This window comes from Stegostoma tigrinum, chromosome 32 (assembly GCF_030684315.1).
Source record: "Stegostoma tigrinum isolate sSteTig4 chromosome 32, sSteTig4.hap1, whole genome shotgun sequence".
Classification (NCBI taxonomy): domain Eukaryota; kingdom Metazoa; phylum Chordata; class Chondrichthyes; order Orectolobiformes; family Stegostomatidae; genus Stegostoma; species Stegostoma tigrinum.
In genome coordinates, this window is record NC_081385.1 from 18,096,847 (window position 1) to 18,114,679 (window position 17,833).

General features: G+C 41.2%; 1 protein-coding gene across 17 annotated transcripts in view; it reads right to left on the reverse strand.

Annotated features, from left to right (window-relative positions):
* Window positions 1-17,833, reverse strand: part of LOC125467077 (neural cell adhesion molecule 1) — a 501,070-nt gene that overhangs the window by 331,548 nt on the left and 151,689 nt on the right. The window contains exon 1 of one of the 17 annotated variants that reach the window (XM_059639031.1): window positions 11,236-11,257. The exons of the other annotated variants lie outside the window; for them this stretch is intronic. Coding sequence (XP_059495014.1) covers window positions 11,236-11,242 — 7 coding nt within the window. The 5' untranslated portion in view covers window positions 11,243-11,257. Of the gene's footprint in view, window positions 1-11,235; window positions 11,258-17,833 lie in introns of those variants that run through there. 17 annotated transcript variants of the gene reach the window in all.

A 17,833-nucleotide genomic window follows, 5' to 3' on the forward strand; every position in this document is an offset into this window, starting at 1 on the left:
CTCTTTTAGAAAGACCTAGACTCATAAGTATCAACAGAATATAATTGGCACTTCAAGCTTGGGACATCATAGAAAATATTAATGATGATCTAAGATTAATTCCCAACAGATACATTTAGTCATACCTAACCTGTGTTTGCCATGACATCATCTAAGCCTATTCCTCAGCAGGCCAGTATGTCACAGTAACTATGGCACCAATAATGAATGATTAGCAAATGTCCTCACCAAAAGAATAACAGTTGAGAAACCGTCGGAATAATTAAGTAGAGAAGTGGCAAGTTGACAAAGCTCCCTGAACACTTTAAATATGCATGATCTTACTTAGTAATAGGCTCTAGTCTTGTCTTCAAAGTTTTTGATCTTATTCCAGCAATAGGCAAACAATCCAGAGCTGACAAAGTAATATTGATCTGTGTGTTAGACATAGTGGGATGTCAGAATCCACAACCAAACAGATATACGCTGAAGCTTATCTCAATTATCTGAGCAGAAGGCTGGCATGTGAGCTTTCACTGAGATTTATATCTTTATCCACTGAGGGATGAAACGACCTATTCCACTATAACATTGTTCACTTCCAGGCTTAAATTATCTCCAGCTGAACATCAGTCACAGTCTTTGTTCCTCATCAGATTTATTACAACTTAACAGTTAAACAAAACATAACTGAACTCTTACTTTCTGCTGTTGGATTCCAGCATTAAAACCAGCAAGGAACATGACTGAAAGTTGGACATACTGCAAGAGATCATGTTCTCCAATAGTGAGATATTCAACATACAGTAAACACAATCCTAGAGGCACAAATGTCCAGGATAATTAACAGGATCAAAGCAAGTAAGCTTCCCAAAGCAAAGCAAGTAGATTTTACAAAAGAATTCACAATCAAAGTGCACAAACACTAATCCCGGAGCCAATTCTCAGTTCCTTTCTGACTTGTTTTGTGGGTCTTTAGATTTTAATAGGTTTAAATGTAACCTCTACCATTAGTTTGAAGTAACAACTTACCAAGTGAGTTGGATAAGTATCATTGGAGTCATGTCAATCAGATTGATACAAAGATCTGACCAATTTCAGCTATTAGGATAAAACTGGTCTGCACCATCCCTAAAATCCAGAAGATAAGATTGCTTCCAGTAAAAGCAGTAATAAAAATGATCTATAATTGGCTGATACTGCCCACAAAAGACTTTTTTGTTTCCTATTGTGATTTAAATATTCACCATTAACATATGTGGAAGTTACCAACTTTCACGTTGTTTGGTTATGCATTCCAATATCCCACAAACATCAAATTAGAAAATATGAGGTTAAGATCAATTTGTGATTATTTTTCTAATTATCTGTGTGTGTCAATGTCAAGAGTTAACAAGGTAACATGTTTTTGTATGTTATCCAATCAAACTGACAGAATGCTTTTTGTTGCAGGACAGTGCTTTTCGTTCACTATTTCAACAAGAGTATTTCATACCTATCAATGCAAACATTAAAATGTTTTCTATCATACATGAGACAAATGTTATCTTCAGTTAAATTTTAAGCAATTGTAGAAAAGCTTTCCTGACCAGCTACTGTCCATATTTCATATTTTTTTTACTTTCATGTGTACATTCCCCATATTGTTTCAAAAGAGAGCTAAAGACAAAAGGATAATTCCTGTTACAAAAGGCAAGTTGTCTGGGAGGCAGCAATAGGCTTCATAAGTTAAAATGAAAGCTGCTTGAAATAGTTCAGGAAAATTCAAATATTTTAGAGTTTAGAGGGTTGTCTTTAAAAGGAATATGCCAGAGTTCTTCCTAATTTGGCTTTGGGTTCCAATTCCTTGAGGGCAGCAGATGGGGAACAGGGAGGATGATGTATATGTCTATAAGTTTGGGCAGGGGGCAGTCTTCCGAGCTCAGATTGTTTTTTTTTCCCCTGTAGGTTTAGATAATCTACTGCGCAGATTGACTGAGTAGCTATATTTTTGAATTTACAGTGGATTCTGTGCACAAAGGAAGAGGTTCTGTTTGTCCAAACTCATTTTTCCTCAACCCATCAGGTTGAGCAAGTTTCCTCTTGCTAATCAGAGCTGAAGTGGCAAAATTACTGACCAGCACATTACTTTCAGCATTTAGCAACAAATTTATGCATGTTTTATGAATTAGCATACACAACAAATGGATGAAGAGATTTACTATAGCATAATCTTTCATATACTGCATTTCTGAATTAATGTCATTGGCATATTAGCTGCACATTATGACCACGATGCAATTTTCTTCAGATAACAGTCACCTGACTTCAGCCAGGCTGTCAGCTCTAACTAATATATTTAATATTTCCTCATTATTAGCTTCACAACTGAGCAATGTGATTCATGAACAAAGCAAATCAAGAGGGGGCTCTTTATTTTAATCTATTATTGTTCTAAAATTCAATCCAACTCAGTCCATTCATCTCTTTCAATACTTATTCTGCAATAAATTGAAAGTAGTCATAGGAACTGGGCAATTAAAAATAGTTTATCACTGAATTTTAAACCCATTTTTATTTACATAAGATACTTCCATTAAAGTGTTACAGATCAATGATGCAATAATTTCAAGAGATTCCTGTTAGTAGCAACAGCATCCTCTCAAATGTTTCAACTGGAACTCCAGCTTGTTTTTCTAAACTCTGTAAAATCGAAATATTATTTTCACACTTACATAATTGTTAGCCTTCTAGCAAATTTACTTCATTAGCCATTCCTTCTATTCAATTTAAATTCTCTGAATTGCAGGTTGCAATAAATAAATTTAAAATACATTGATTTAATACTAGGCATGAATGGATCCAATCTTGATCAATAGCAATTTTGCACGATCAACTGTTCTGTTTGTACTGACTCAGTGCTTGTCAAATAGCAATTGTGCATCAGGATACATGCATGGAGAGCACAGCAGCACTTACGTTATTCAATGTTCAAAGATCATGCAGTTAGTCATCTGATCTTTGCTATTTAAAAATGTCCTCCAGTACTGAGCTCCTCTCACCCAATTTTAAATTATATTCCAAATTAGGATAATAACACGATTCCTACCTTACCACAATATTAATCTGGCCCTCTGTGTTCTAAGCCTCCAATTTAACTATTAAATTAATGACACTTGTTCTTACTGATAAGTGAGGTGACAGCAACAGTTTTATGCTTAGTCCCAGAAAAAGCATGAAGAGGATAAATTTACATACTTTCAACCCATAAAATTCAAGCATGTGATGAAGTCATTTGCATTTCAAACACTTGCAAAAGGTGTTACCAACTGCATTCATTTTAATGAGTAATAATTATAAACCATGACAAGCTACGAAAAAAATAATTAATAATTTTTCATTTGGGCCCTCGCATACCAATTTGGACTTAATTACCAACTAATTCTGCCCAGGTACTCGACAAGACCCCTCGATCATGACTGTTTTCATACTCTTTTTAATCTTTACAGCAAGATCACATCTTGCAGAATTTGCCTTTTCACAAAAGGCAAATTATTCAAGTTATTCAGAGCTCACTAAGAAATAAGAGACTCAGGCCATTTCTCAAGCTTCCTAAAATAATTTCAATGCCTGTATTTTCCAGCACTGAAACTAGTAATTTCAATTGTTTAAGACAACGAATCAAATATCAGGGCTAAAGGACCCAGATAAGTGAAGAAGGGGTGAACGTTTCAGCATCTAAATACACCGATTTGGCTAAATGCAAATTCACAAGTCAGTTTAAAGCTTTCCATCGTAAAACCTCATATAATACACAAATTATCACTGATTTAAAGAGAACAGAGCATTGTATTAGCCGTCACCTAATTCATTTAGCCTGAGTGAAGGGTAACAGTGAATAAAATATGACTGACATTTCATCCCACTATTTATTACAAATGGTGTAATTCCATAAATACACCTGGTAGGACAGGAATGTCAGCCTGGTTTTTATTCGATGCAACTACATATCCTGTGTTGACCCCACTAACAGAGTGTATCAGCACATTTGTTTTCTCATCAATTAGTCTGACATTAGAATAAACTGACGGAACAACTGTTTACTCAGCCCGGCTGGTGCAGAGTGCCAACAGAAATGAAATTGTGACTTTTCTTTGCCAATTCCTTAAGGGCACAAGTCTAGAACTTCCACTAAACACGAAACCTAGTATGGTGCACTGACCTCTACATCACCGAGGCCAAATACCAACTCTCCGACACCTCCTCCTACCGCCCCCTTGATCATGACCCCACCCCAAGCACCAAACCATCATCTCCAATACCATCCATGACCTCATCACCTCAGGGGACCTCCCACCCACAGCCTCCAACCTTATTGTTCCCCAACCCCGCACGGCCCATTTCTATCTCCTTCCCAAAATCCACAAACCTGCCTGCCCTGGTCGACCCATTGTCTCAGCCTATCCCTGCCCTACCGAACTCATCTCCAACTATCTGGACTCCATTTTCTCCCCTTTAGTCCAGGAACTCCCTACTTATGTCCGTGACACCACCCACAGCCTCCACCTCCTCCAGAACTTCCAATTCCCTGGCCCCCAACACCTCAATTTCACCATGGACGTCCAGTCCCTATACAACTGTATTCCTCATGATGATGGCCTCAAGGCCCTCCGCTTCTTCCTGTCCCGCAGGCCCAAGCAGTCCGCCTACACCGACACCCTCATCCGCCTGGCCGAACTCGTCCTCACCCTCAACAACTTCTCTTTCGATTCCTCCCACTTCCTCCAGATAAAGGGGGTGGCCACAGGCACCCGCGTGGGCCCAAGCTATGCCTGCCTCTTTGTAGGTTACGTGGAACAGTCCCTCTTCCGCACCTACATAGGGCCCGAACCCCACCTCTTCCTCCGTTACATTGATGACTGTATTGGCGCCGCCTCTTGCTCTCCAGAGGAGCTCGAACAGTTCATCCACTTCACCAACACCTTCAACCTCAACCTGAAGTTCACCTGGGCCATCTCCAACACATCCCTCACGTTCCTGGACCTCTCAGTCTCCATCTCAGGTAACCAGCTAGAAACTGATGTCCATTTCAAGCACACCGACTCCCACAGCTACCTAGAATACACCTCCTCCCACCCACCCTCCTGCAAAAATTCCATCCCCTATTCCCAATTCCTCCGCCTCCGCCGCATCGGCTCCCACGACAAGACATTCCACTCCCGCACATCCCAGATATCCATGTTCTTCAAGGATCGCAACTTTCCCCCCGCAGTGGTCGAGAACGCCCTTGACCACGTCTCCCGCATTTCCCACAACACATCCCTCACACCCCACCCCCACCATAACTGCCCCAAGAGGATCCTCCTCGTTCTTACATACCACCCCACCCACCCCCAGATACAATGCATCATCCTCCGACACTTCCGCCATCTACATCCGACCCCACCACCCAAGACATTTTTCCATCCCCACCCCTGTCTGCTTTCCGGAGAGACCACTCTCTGTGACTCCCTTGTCCGCTTCACACTCCCCTCCAACCCCACCACACCCGGCCCCTTCCCCTGCAACCGCAGGAAGTGCTACACTTGCCCCCACACCTCCTCCCTCACGCCTATCCCAGGCCCCAAGATGACTTTCCATATTAAGCAGAGGTTCACCTGCACATCTGCCAATGTGGTATACTGTATCTATTGTACCCAGTGTGGCTTCCTCTACTTTGGAGAAACCAAGCGGAGGCTTGGGGACCGCTTTGCAGAACACCTCCGCTCGGTTCGCAATAAACAACTGCACCTCCCAGTTGCAAACCATTTCCACTCCCCCTCTCATTCTTTAGATGACATGTCCATCATGGGCCTCCTGCAGTGCCACATGATGCCACCTGAAGGTTGCAGGATCAGCAACTCATGTTCCGTTTGGGAACCCTGCAGCCCAATGGTATCAATGTGGACTTCACCAGCTTCAAAATCTCCCCTCCCCCCACCGCATCCCAAAACCAGCCCAGCTCTTCCCCCCCACCCACTGCATCCCAAAACCAGCCCAGACTGTCTCCGCCTCCCTAACCTGTTCTTCCTCTCACCCATCCCTTCCTCCCACCCCAAGCCGCACCCCCATCTACCTACTAACCTCATCCCACCTCACTGACCTGTCCGTCTTCCCTGGACTGTCCTATCCCCTCCCTACCTCCCCACCTATACTCTCCTCTCCACCTATCTTCTTTTCTCTCCATCTTCGGTCCGCCTCCCCCTCTCTCCCTATTTATTCCAGAACCCTCACCCCATCCCCCTCTCTGATGAAGGGTCTAGGCCCGAAACGTCAGCTTTTGTGCTCCTGAGATGCTGCTGGGCCGGCCGTGTTCATCCAGCTCCACACTGTATTATCACGAAACCTAGATGAATGAGTTCGCGAACAACAGAAGTGAGGGAGAAACAAAGCAGTAAACTGAGCTTGAATAAACTGCGAGGGGATAGGCTCTGGTGCTGCAATATATTCTAAAAGGAACGCTGTTTGAGTACGATTACATCCAAAGCATAAACTCTACTCTATTAAATCCACATCAATACTTTCCCAATATTTTTAAAGCGAAAGTTGCTTGATCACAAGAAAGATGTGAGACAATTCGGCATTCTTCAGCAATTGAGCAGAGATTAGGAGGGTCTATTTCGATTTTCAGACTACAAGCCTGCTTTCCAGATTAATTTTGATGAAAAAATGGCATTAATACTGATTCTGCACTTGAAATACACTAATTCCACAGCTTTCATCACAGCCTGAGTAATTTTAATTGTACAAATTTTTCACTTCAAATTCACTTTGTGTTCTGGATAATTTGCATGTCTAAAGTGGAGCAGGCTCCAGGCTATCAACTATTCTACCACAAATTGACAAATTAGATGCTATAAACGCCGTTCACCATCCAAAAGGAGATGAAAAGATGACTTGTGTTGTGAAAATCTGAACAGTGTCGCAGTTCAAATATCGAGTTTTGAAACAATTCACCCACAGGAATGTTTGAAGGGCCTATGGCATGCTGTGGGGTAAAATGCTACCAGTGCATAAAAAGCCTGTTTGACAAAAGTCAATAATAAAAATCTTTAATGGGGATTTTATGTTACCTCGGATAAAGTATTTAGATTTCCGAACAACAGATGCTGATGCACATTAAATAATACACAAATTTAGCAGTTGCTATATCTGGCATTCAACCTTGCCTGGCACAGCAAATAATAAGCAATGCCAACAGCAGAAACTATTACTGCAGCATTAAACAAAGAAAAACACAGTTGAGCCAACAGATGCAGTTAAGCTCATCTTTTTCACAACTTGCCCAAATGACTATTTTTATATTATCTGGAAGATTCCAGAAATAGGCACAAAGCTCAAGGGTCAGCTGTCACAGGCTGATTCAAATGTGATTGGATGCAGAAAGTGTCAGGTGACATTAATACAAATGAAATGAAAACATTGGGAAAAATTCTTCTTTTTTGAGACTGAGGATAGAAGCAAGTGTAACGGCAGGAAGGGCTTCCCCTTAGTGGGGACAGGTGGGTTTCCCTGCATAATCACATTCTTCTCAGAACATCACACATTCATTCATGGGCAAAACTCCAAATTTTATGGATGAACATGCAGGGTATTGTCTCTGCAGGTTCTCCTTAGCGTCAGCATCCAGGATTCATGCTTAAAAAAGCACCCATATAGCACTTCATTCTTTGCAACCCAACAGCATCACTCAATGTCTGCTCATCATCTCTGCCCACACCTGGGAATGTTAGACACTAGGTACAAAGCTGCATGCTGTTGCAGTGATGCTGCCCTGGAGACTCTTGCTGAAAGCTTCCCAGAACAGAAGGGAAATTCTTACACTGTGGATAGCAACCTGATTGACTCAGGAAACATAGGTTGCACAGATCCATGCCTATCCGTGGCTCAAGAAATCCTGCTTCCAGAGAACGCTGTGTTCTGCCAGGGTTTGAATCACTGTCTACTCAAAGCCTCTTGCGCCAATGAGCGAAAGATATCATTGGAAGGTTGCCACAGCACAAAGCTGTCAACCAAGAAGGCTGAGAGTCAGGCATTTGCGCCTCATGAACAATTGATGTCCATCATTTCAAATCAGCTGCAATTTACTATAACTGGCAGCACAGAGGTATTACCTCTCCCACATCTTCACACAAAAGTAAAAGGATCTACAACTCTCTGCAGATCATACACCATCAAGTGCCCTTACATCACAACTGACAGAATATACAAATCGGATTTGCTTCTCCAACAAAGGTATGCATGGAACAAAGGCTTAAATACAAAAGATTTAAGGTATTGTTTATATTTCAAAAATAATTTGCTTATAAAAATATGTACAGAGTCACAGTACAGTTCAGCCCTATACAGTGGCACATCAACAAAACAAACAAAGATTGGAATTTGACTCTATCTAAACTATTTAACTTGAACCAGCCAATATTTACATGCATTTGGGGCACTAGGAGGATCTGATAATAGAATGGGTCCTCATTTAACTTCAGCAGAAAGGCCTCAGAGAGTGGTCTTTCCCACTGTGCTTTGGTGGCAGCTGCCCCAAGCTCTAGCGCGTCCCTCAGCAGTTCCATTGGTCGGCCTTGGTTAGGCTTGCTGGCAGGAGCGTGACTGCCTTGCTTGAGCAGTCTTGTTGGGCTGATAAGTCTTCACACAAAAAGTGACTGTGCCAACAAACAGCTTTTTTACCAAAGAGCAGAGTTAGTGGAGAGGTTTATACCCACCATAACTTGAAGGAAGCAGTGCACTCACCAGGTGCATGCAGGTTAACGTACACATTGGTGGCAAGTGGATAACAAGACTGTGCCCATGAACATTATTCAACAGGTTAGGGTATTGATCTGCGTTGACAACATGCTGAGTGCAAAACAGGTTCTCAACAATTGAGGCTGGGAGACTTGGCCTGCGTGCCTGAACTTTGCAGAGAACTTCATAGGATCACAGAAACCCTACAGTATGGAAACAGGCCATTCGGCCCAACAAGTCTTCACCACCCCTCTGAAGAGCATCCCACCCAGATTTGAGTACTTCCCACATCTAACCCACCTAATCTAAACATCCCTGGGCACAATGGGCAACTTAGCACAGCCATTCCACTAACCTGCACATCTTTGGATTGTGGGAGGAAACTGGAGCATCTGGGAGGAAACCCACACAGACTCAGTGAGAATGTACAAACTCTACACAGTCACCCAATGCTGGAATTTAATCTGGGTCCCTGTTGCTGTGAGGCAACAGTACTAACCACGGTGCCACTTCGACTGCACAACTGTAACCCTTTGTTGCAAAACTGAATTTCTGCCTCCGGCTCAGCTACATATCATTACCTACCCTTCCAAAAGCTCCTGGCAAACCCTGACCACTCCACCCAGCGTGCTAAACTATTTTTATTTAGATTGCAAATCTGTTTTCCTATTCAACTCTTTACCAAGTTCCTGATTATTCTCTGTAATGATACATACATTGTGCAGACCTCAGATGTAGTCCACTCTAACCAGTCATTGCTAATGTTGTCCCGTCTCCTTTATTCTTAACAATTTTTGATCCTTTTTGGGATTTAGATCCATGGATGCCAAAATAGCTTCTACAACGCAAAGAGATCAAAACAGATCAAGGAGATTAAAATCAAGAAGTAGGTGAGTTTATTCAGATTATTCACTGCAAGCAATACTGAGCAGTACTCTCATCGCTTATGGTGTTGATGTCAACAGAAGCTTCCAATCAACACTATTGTGGGGTTAAGTAATGTGGCACATTCACAGTGCATGTAGTTCAATTATTCACTGAGTAACCTAACAAGAGGAGATAATGCATTCTTTATATTATTAACATTTTATAATTTGTTTTTTAAAAAAATGAATAATTATCATTTTCCTAAAACATAATTCAGTTTTACAAGGAAACAAAGCATTTACATTATATACACAAATGTGATTCAGTACATTAATCAAGTTATGCTTAAATGGGTAAATAATTGTCATCAATTAATTATTCTTGCCAAGTTTCTTTTGGAAAAAATCTTTTGGAAAAAAAAATCACATTTCTCTTTAAATTCAATTTGCTGTTATTGTGTTACTCCAAACTCTCCTTTCCCAAAAGCAGTGAACATCTCGCTGAGGACTGCGAACAGCTTCAACAATTCAAAAGTTGTAATGCTCCTTGGTGGCCTCCAGAGAATAGCGCATTTATGAAACACCATTCTGATGCTTCAAGCAGCTCCAAGTGGGAGAATGCTGGCTCTTTGCCCAAAGCACACAATTTTTGTTCACATATGCAAGGAGGCTGATAACTGCACACGCAACAGGGACTCAGAGTGTGGTGTTAAATGGGAGGAGGGTTGAGGGAGGAATAGTGAGGATCCATTAACCTGTGCAAAGTCTTACCAACTACAGACAAGGAGAACAAACTAATCTGATCTCATGACAAAATGGTTGATTAACAGCACAGACCTAAAACTCCCATCTCCAGTGATCTGTCCCTCAATAACAGTATGATTAACACTGCAGAAATTGACCAGTTCTGCCTTACTGGTGCACAGAACATTAGTTTCAGCAGTCAGAAAGAATGATTAAATTCAGTGTACCGTATTAAAACAGGTAGTTTTTGCTAAAATATTTGGTAAAATCAGTCTCAACAGGTGAGTAGCATGTTGAAGCTAACATATTGGCCAGATACATGCAACAGGCAGGTGGGTGAAATTCCAGAGTTCTTCCAATCACCCACTATAACATTCGGTACGAAACATCTTACAGGAAATCAAAAACTAGAACTGTCTTTCACAGCTCTCCATGGATCTGTCATCAAAGCCATGAGGCAAATGAGCAGGAGAATCCCAACAGAAATTCACCCTCTTTGTGCAAATTCAGAAGTTGTCGCTCATGAATGACACCACACATTGCAATTCATGTAAATGTAATAGTTTGGTTCCACAACCATTACTAAGGTATAGACTGACTCTTTGTTATTATGAAACAATCCGCATTCCTATGATAAATTATTTTCTTTGATTATTCTAATGAAATCATTCATCCATTCAAGTGAAACCAGCAAATGCTTTTAGAATAGGGGACAGAGAGAGGAATTTGTATAGATGACTCTTGGCAACATTTCAAACTTCACATTCACCAAGAATATGCTCAAATAACACTGACTGTATGCAGTTAATCATACTCCTGGAAAAGATGCATTCAGAAATGAAAAGCTAATATTAAAGCAGTGTCTAAACTAAACAAAAGTAGATTTAACCTGTCATAAGCCTCTCTGGAGAGCGCAGGTAACATGTAATGGTTCTGATTTTGTGTCAATTGCACACATATTGGCTTGGGAAATTGGCCAAAAAAGGTTTCACTTACCTTCTCAAAAATCAACAGACAATGTGAAAACATGCCACGATTCATTCACCATTGGATTGTTTGATGCATGTAGTCAAGTTATAGTTGAGCGAGTAGGGAAATGGGAAGAGAGAAAAAGAAACTCAATTTAGTCTGGTTTAATAAAAACACATTCACCAAGCTCCTTTTCTTGACACATCCAATCCAATTAAATAACAGCAGAAGTTACAAATGAAGCTCAACATCTGCCATTGAAGATCACTTCAAATAGCATAGCAATAACAAGGCAGATCTTCTGGGCATTGTATACATATAATTTTGGAAAGCTTTGCTTAATTTTCATATCTCAAAGATAGATTAGGATACAGAATTCATGGCACTCTGCAACTCATTTGTAACGTAATGATTGTAGCTGTCATAATGAACATTGTGGAAGGTAAATCCTGAAAACATCAGCCCACTATTCTTGACAATGTAAACATCATGGAAATATAAGCTTTGCCGAGCATTTATTCTACTTACTTTTTGCAATTACAGCTAGGAGACTAGACAAGGAATCAAATTGGTCATGCAACTGCAACTTATTCTCAGAACTTACTGAAGTCAAGGTATTCACATCATGAGTAATCTAGGTGAATGTCACTACTAAAATAACAAAGTGTGAAGCTGGATGAACACAGCGGGCCAAGCAGCATCTATGCTCCTGAGATACTGCTTGGCCTGCTGTGTTCATCCAGCTTCACACTTTGTTATCTTGGACTCTCCAGCATTGGCAGCTCCCATTATCTCTGGTCACTACTAAAATATTTTGTTTGCAAAAACTTTTACAGGCAAGGTAACTATTACGTTAAGAACGCTGAACAAGATATCAAATCAATCATCATTCATCATGAGGTCTTCAGGAAAAAAAATCGCATACATAGAAAATATTCATGCAACATAATTTTCAAGGAAAATGTTTAGTGTTCATAACATGCTCAATGCATGCAATCCTGCATCAATAGTGCATATGAGTTCTGACAGCAACAAGCGTCCCACTATCAGATGTTACTGTCATTCTTTAAAGATGACAGTTTTTTTAAAAAAAGAAGTGTTTCTGACATCTATAACATTTGTTTTACCATGTACTGGCATGCTATCTAGTTGCAGCTTCCCATGATATAACTTGATTGTCAGCAGCATACCACATAGCTTGACGTACAACCTCATTTGAGACTTGAAATATGTGTTCCAGAGCCGAGAAGTCAATCTTAGAGCCAGCCCTAAAAATGTGATAACATTTACCACATAGAATACCAACGGCCACCATGTGCACAGTTTCAACCCATTAGCTGATAGATCAAAACAGTCCACAGAAAAAGAAACATGCACTATTTGGCAATAGAAGTCCATAGAGATAGTAGATCGAAGCCGCAGGAAATATCACCCTAATTCACTATGACTTCAAAATGATAAACCGCAGAATGCAAACGCTAATATTAACACTTAATGCAATGTTTGTTCTATCATTTTAGAAAACAATAATCTAATAATTTTGAATTTGCTTGAAATAGATTAATAGCTCCGTTGAAATGGTCAAGAAATAAGCTTCATAGTCATATTATCTGCATGCCTAATTTCAACGCCAATAAGAATGGAGTTCTAAAAGCAGCTAATGGTTTGAAGCATTGCCTTCCCTCACCTTGAGCATACAAACAAATGCTTTTTGAGAAGTATCATTATACTAAAGTTTTTCAGAAGACTTCCCCACCAGAATATAACAAAACCTTGTGGATTATTTTGCGAAAGTTTGACAGCACTGCAAAACACATCTTGTTCACATGTGAGACCACTGGATACCAACAATGAACATGCTGCTGTTTTCTTCACAAAAACTGTTAACAACTCCCTTTAAGAAAATCAGCCAGTCATAGTCATAGCAATGATTTGTTGATCTCAACAAAGGAAGCTTAAGTGATATGACCGCTGGTCTTGACTGCCAGTTTAAGGAAAGTAAGATTAACAAAAACAGACATGGATCGGATTTGTGATCAGAGATAATGAGAACTGCAGATGCTGGAGAATCCAAGATAATAAAGTGTGAAGCTGGATGAACACAGCAGGCCAAGCAGCATCTCAGGAGCACAAAAGCTGATGTTTCGGGCCTAGACTCTTCCCTAAACTTTGTTATCATGGATCTGATGTGTGATTATTTTCAAATAGCTGTGGTTGAATGAATGAACAGTCACAGGGAAGGAATGAGGAATAAAGAAAACAGCAGAGAAAAGAAAATAGGTGAGGAAAGGTAATCTTAGAAATACATGTTACCTACAATTGCCTCTTCCCTAAGAATGACCCTGGGATAACAGGTCAGGGCAGGAGCTAGTTTATTTCCTACCACCCAGGTAGGGCAAGATGCAACTGGGTACCTCCTTAGTTTAACGCTAGCATGCTTTTCAGGCCAAAGGTTGGAGTTTTGTGCACCAAACTGCAGCATAGCAGATTGAGCTATGGTTCCAATTAGTTTTCACTCATTTTAGCCACTACTATAAATTATTCTTCACTTGAGTAAATTCAAGCAGCCACGAATTCACAAGCCTTATCATTGACAAATCAGTTACAAACTCGAGTGTCCTTTGCCATGATCAGACCCCGAATGAGGATATTCAATTCATTATGGCTCTACAGAGGGTACCCTCAAACTGATAAACTCCCAAGTGAGGAAGAATGAACCAACTTTCCTTTATTAACCCATCTCCTCCATTGTTTGCAACAAGCTTATTTCAAAAATGGATCCCTTCCTTGCAGGCTCAATTTAATGTGTGCCTTAAAAAAAAGGAGCCAATTTAAATCAGGGTTTCTTGCAATAACAGGAGTGGCATTATTAATTACTGCACGAGGAGAAATACTAATGCAACACACACTCATTAGAAATATAAAGGTCAAGGTGCATTCTGCACAGCCACAAGAGCAATTAAAATGGAACCTAGGTAGCCCTGTTCCTCTTGTCTGGTCTGCAACACTTGAGAAGATCTTGTTTTACCTGGAATACAGGAGTAACTAGGCGACAGATCCTTGGACCTTAACAGCCAACTCATGATTCCAGAGGAGTACACACAAAAAATGTTCAGTCTTTCTAGGACATTTCATAAATTTTAAACCCTTGTTGATGTGCATTCTTCAACAAGAAAAACACAAAATGTGACAGCAGTTTGGGATATAATCCGCTTGCTGTTGACCAAGAGGTCATCAACACTGTATTCTCTCAAGTCACTCTGTTAGAAGTTTCTTTGACAACTTTAGTTGCTACACCCCACTGCTCGTACACCAAAATTTTGCCAGCCTGCAACAGAATTTACACATGCAGCTACCTTGTCGCCAAATCAGCTCTCTTTCAAAACGGACATTCTGGAATTAAGGACTCAAAACAACCATGTTATTTCTGGGCTCTAATCTATCATAGTTAATACCTTGAAGCTTCACTCTTAAATCTCACCTCACTGAATCATTATCCCTTCCACTGCCACCTTTTACATTATTATCTAGTAACCCACTCAGTAAACAGTGCCTGAGCAGATCTCCAGCAGAATTATGTTGCCTCATGGTTCAGTAACCTGCTAAACCTTAATGATATTGACATAACTGAAGTGACACTCTGGAGGGGGCTGATTTCCAGAGGAATCATACTGCGCTGCAGTGATCGAAATATACAAGGGTAACAGGCAAATTCTGTCTCTCCAAAACACCTGAGAAATTTCAGTCACGGGGCAAGTGATCAGAATAGGGAGAATCAGTGAGGTGCTGCCCCTCCTATCACATTTGCTCACATCTACTCTTGCTAAGCACAGGAATATATCAGTTGTAAACACAAGAAAAGAAAAAGCCTGTCAGAGCAGCAGGAGTAAGCAGCTGGGGGAAGTAAAATGGAACAGAAGTGAGGAACAGGGCAAGTGTTTTGCAGGAGGTTTTAACAAGCCCTTCTGTCTCCATCCACTGGGTGCGTTGTGGAGGGTGTGTGTTTTGGGAGGAGAGACTCCAATGCAGCTGGAGCTTTTGACTGAGGATAAGGGTTGGGGTGAGTGGCAAGAAAGAGGAAGTAAATGGATTTGGGACTGGGCAAACTGCGAGGGGCAGGTAAGGGAAAAACAAGCATGCTGGTGGGCTGGGCAACAGGAAATGATAACTGCAAAAGCAGTAGCAGAAGGGGGCAAAGGCTACAAATGAGAACAGTTTTAAACCCATCAACAAACAGTATGCTGAGCTAACTAAGAGACAGGAAAGCTTGAAATCACTCGGGGTCAATGAACTACTGCCAATAAGCATTGATTCAAGAACTACAATATGGGAAAAATGCAGTGGCTGGTTTTGTAATGAACACTGTTAATTGTTAAATATACATGAGATTGAAACTTAAAATGCAGTAGTAAAAAAAGGGTAGTAAGTGCCTGGTTAAAATCTAACATTGTTAATATAAAATAGAAACATGCGCTAGTGACCTCAATGCTATGAGGCAGGCAAGTTAAAGAAATGTTCCAAGTATTTTGACAGAAGGTTTTTATTGCTTACCTATGCTTGTTGCCTTGGGCCAAATTAAATACTGTGGCATCCAAAATTTAGAAAAAAAATCAATGCTTTCATTGTGTGTTGTGATGAGAAAATTAAGCAAGGGTTGATAGCATTTTAGGACATTGAAGAATTCCTTTCATTGTGGTTCTACACAATTGTAAATACTTCATTCGTCAACAGAAATACAGAAGGCATTGGTTATATGTGACGCTATCAGCCCATTAGGAAAGATAAAAAAACACGTCTCACAAGCATCTCTTGGGGAAAAAAAGATATAATTGGTGCCCTGATGTCATGTGAATGGTCTTAAACCACTGATTCCAACATTTCCCGTTAACTTTTGTTTTATTTTATTGACCCTTAAAAGGCAGAACATTTCAGAAACATTCAGTAGCAATATTATTTGTATGCTTGTGAGCATGCATTGACAAGCTGCAAGGTACAAAGAGGCCTTTCACATTATTCCATTTAAAATAACCAAAACCAGGAGATATAAATTAAAATGGTCAAATCCACACAACTGCAGAAAAAAAAGAGAAAAGGACATTGTTCAGCAATGGCGGAGTTAGAAACAGTGCATGTTTCAGGTTGCTGACATTTCATTTAGATATTGACCTGAAGTTTTTTAATCTATTTTCCCCTCTACGGATCACAGAGCTGCTGATTTCTAGCATTTTCTGGTTTTCATTTTGAATATACAGCTTTGTTCTACTTAATACAAAATCTCTTTCCAAAGTTAGCTCAATTCAGGTTGATTCCAATGCAGACTACATTCAATCACTTTTTAAAAACAAAACACTAACCAAATCATAATGCATTCCGATCAATTGATGAAGGGTGTTTCCAATTCCTGTTTAAAAACTATTTTTTTTCTAATCCACAAAGTATCTCAGATTCAGCACCGTGGACAGCGCACGCCAGTTCCAAAGTAACACGAGATAACGTCCTCGTTTTTCAAGGACCGCAACCTCCCGTCAAGTGATCAAAAACGCCCCCCACCATGTCTCCTGCATCTCCCGCAACTCATCCCTCACACCCCCTCCCTGCAACAACCAAAACAGGATCCCCCCATCCTCGCGTACCACTCCACCAACATCCAGATCCATCACATCATCCTCTGACACTTTCGCCATCTGCAATCTGACCCCACCACCAAAGACATTTTTCCCTCCCCACCCTTATCTGCTTTCCAGACGGACCACTCTCTCCGTGACACCCATGTCCATTCCACACTCCGCATCAGCCCCACCACCCCCGGCACTTTCCCCTGCAACCGCAGGAAGTGCTACATCTGCCCCTACACCTTTCACCTCACCCCCATCCCAGGTCCCAAGAAGACATACCACATCAAACAGATGTTCACCTGCACATCTGCTAATGAGGTATACTGTATTTGCTGTTCCAGATGTGGCCTCCTCTACATCAGGGAAACCAAGCAGAGGCTTGGGGACCGCTTTTGGAACACCCACGCTCCATTTGCCACAAACATCTGCACCTCCCAGTCACGAACCATTTCAACTCCCCCTCCCACTCCCAGGAAGGCATGTCCATCCTGGGCCTCCTGCAGTACCACAACAATGCCAACCAAAGGTTGCAGGAACAACATCTCATTTCACTTGGGAACCCTGCATCCCAATGGTATCAATGTGGGCTTCACAAGCTTCAAAATCTCCCCTCCCCTGACCGCATCCCTAAACCAGCCCAGCTTGTCCCCACCTCCCTAACCTGTCCTTCCCCTCACCTCTCCACCCTTCCCACTTTAAGCCCCACCCCCACCTCCTACCTACCAACCTCATCCTGCTTCCTTGGCCTGTCCCTCCTCCCTGGACCAACCTACGCCTCCCTACCTCCCCACCTACACTCACCTTTACTGGCTCCATCCCCGCCTCTTTGACCTGTCTGTCTCCTCTCCACCTATCTGCTACTTTATCCATCTTCTATTCGCCTCCCCCTCTCTCCCTATTTAT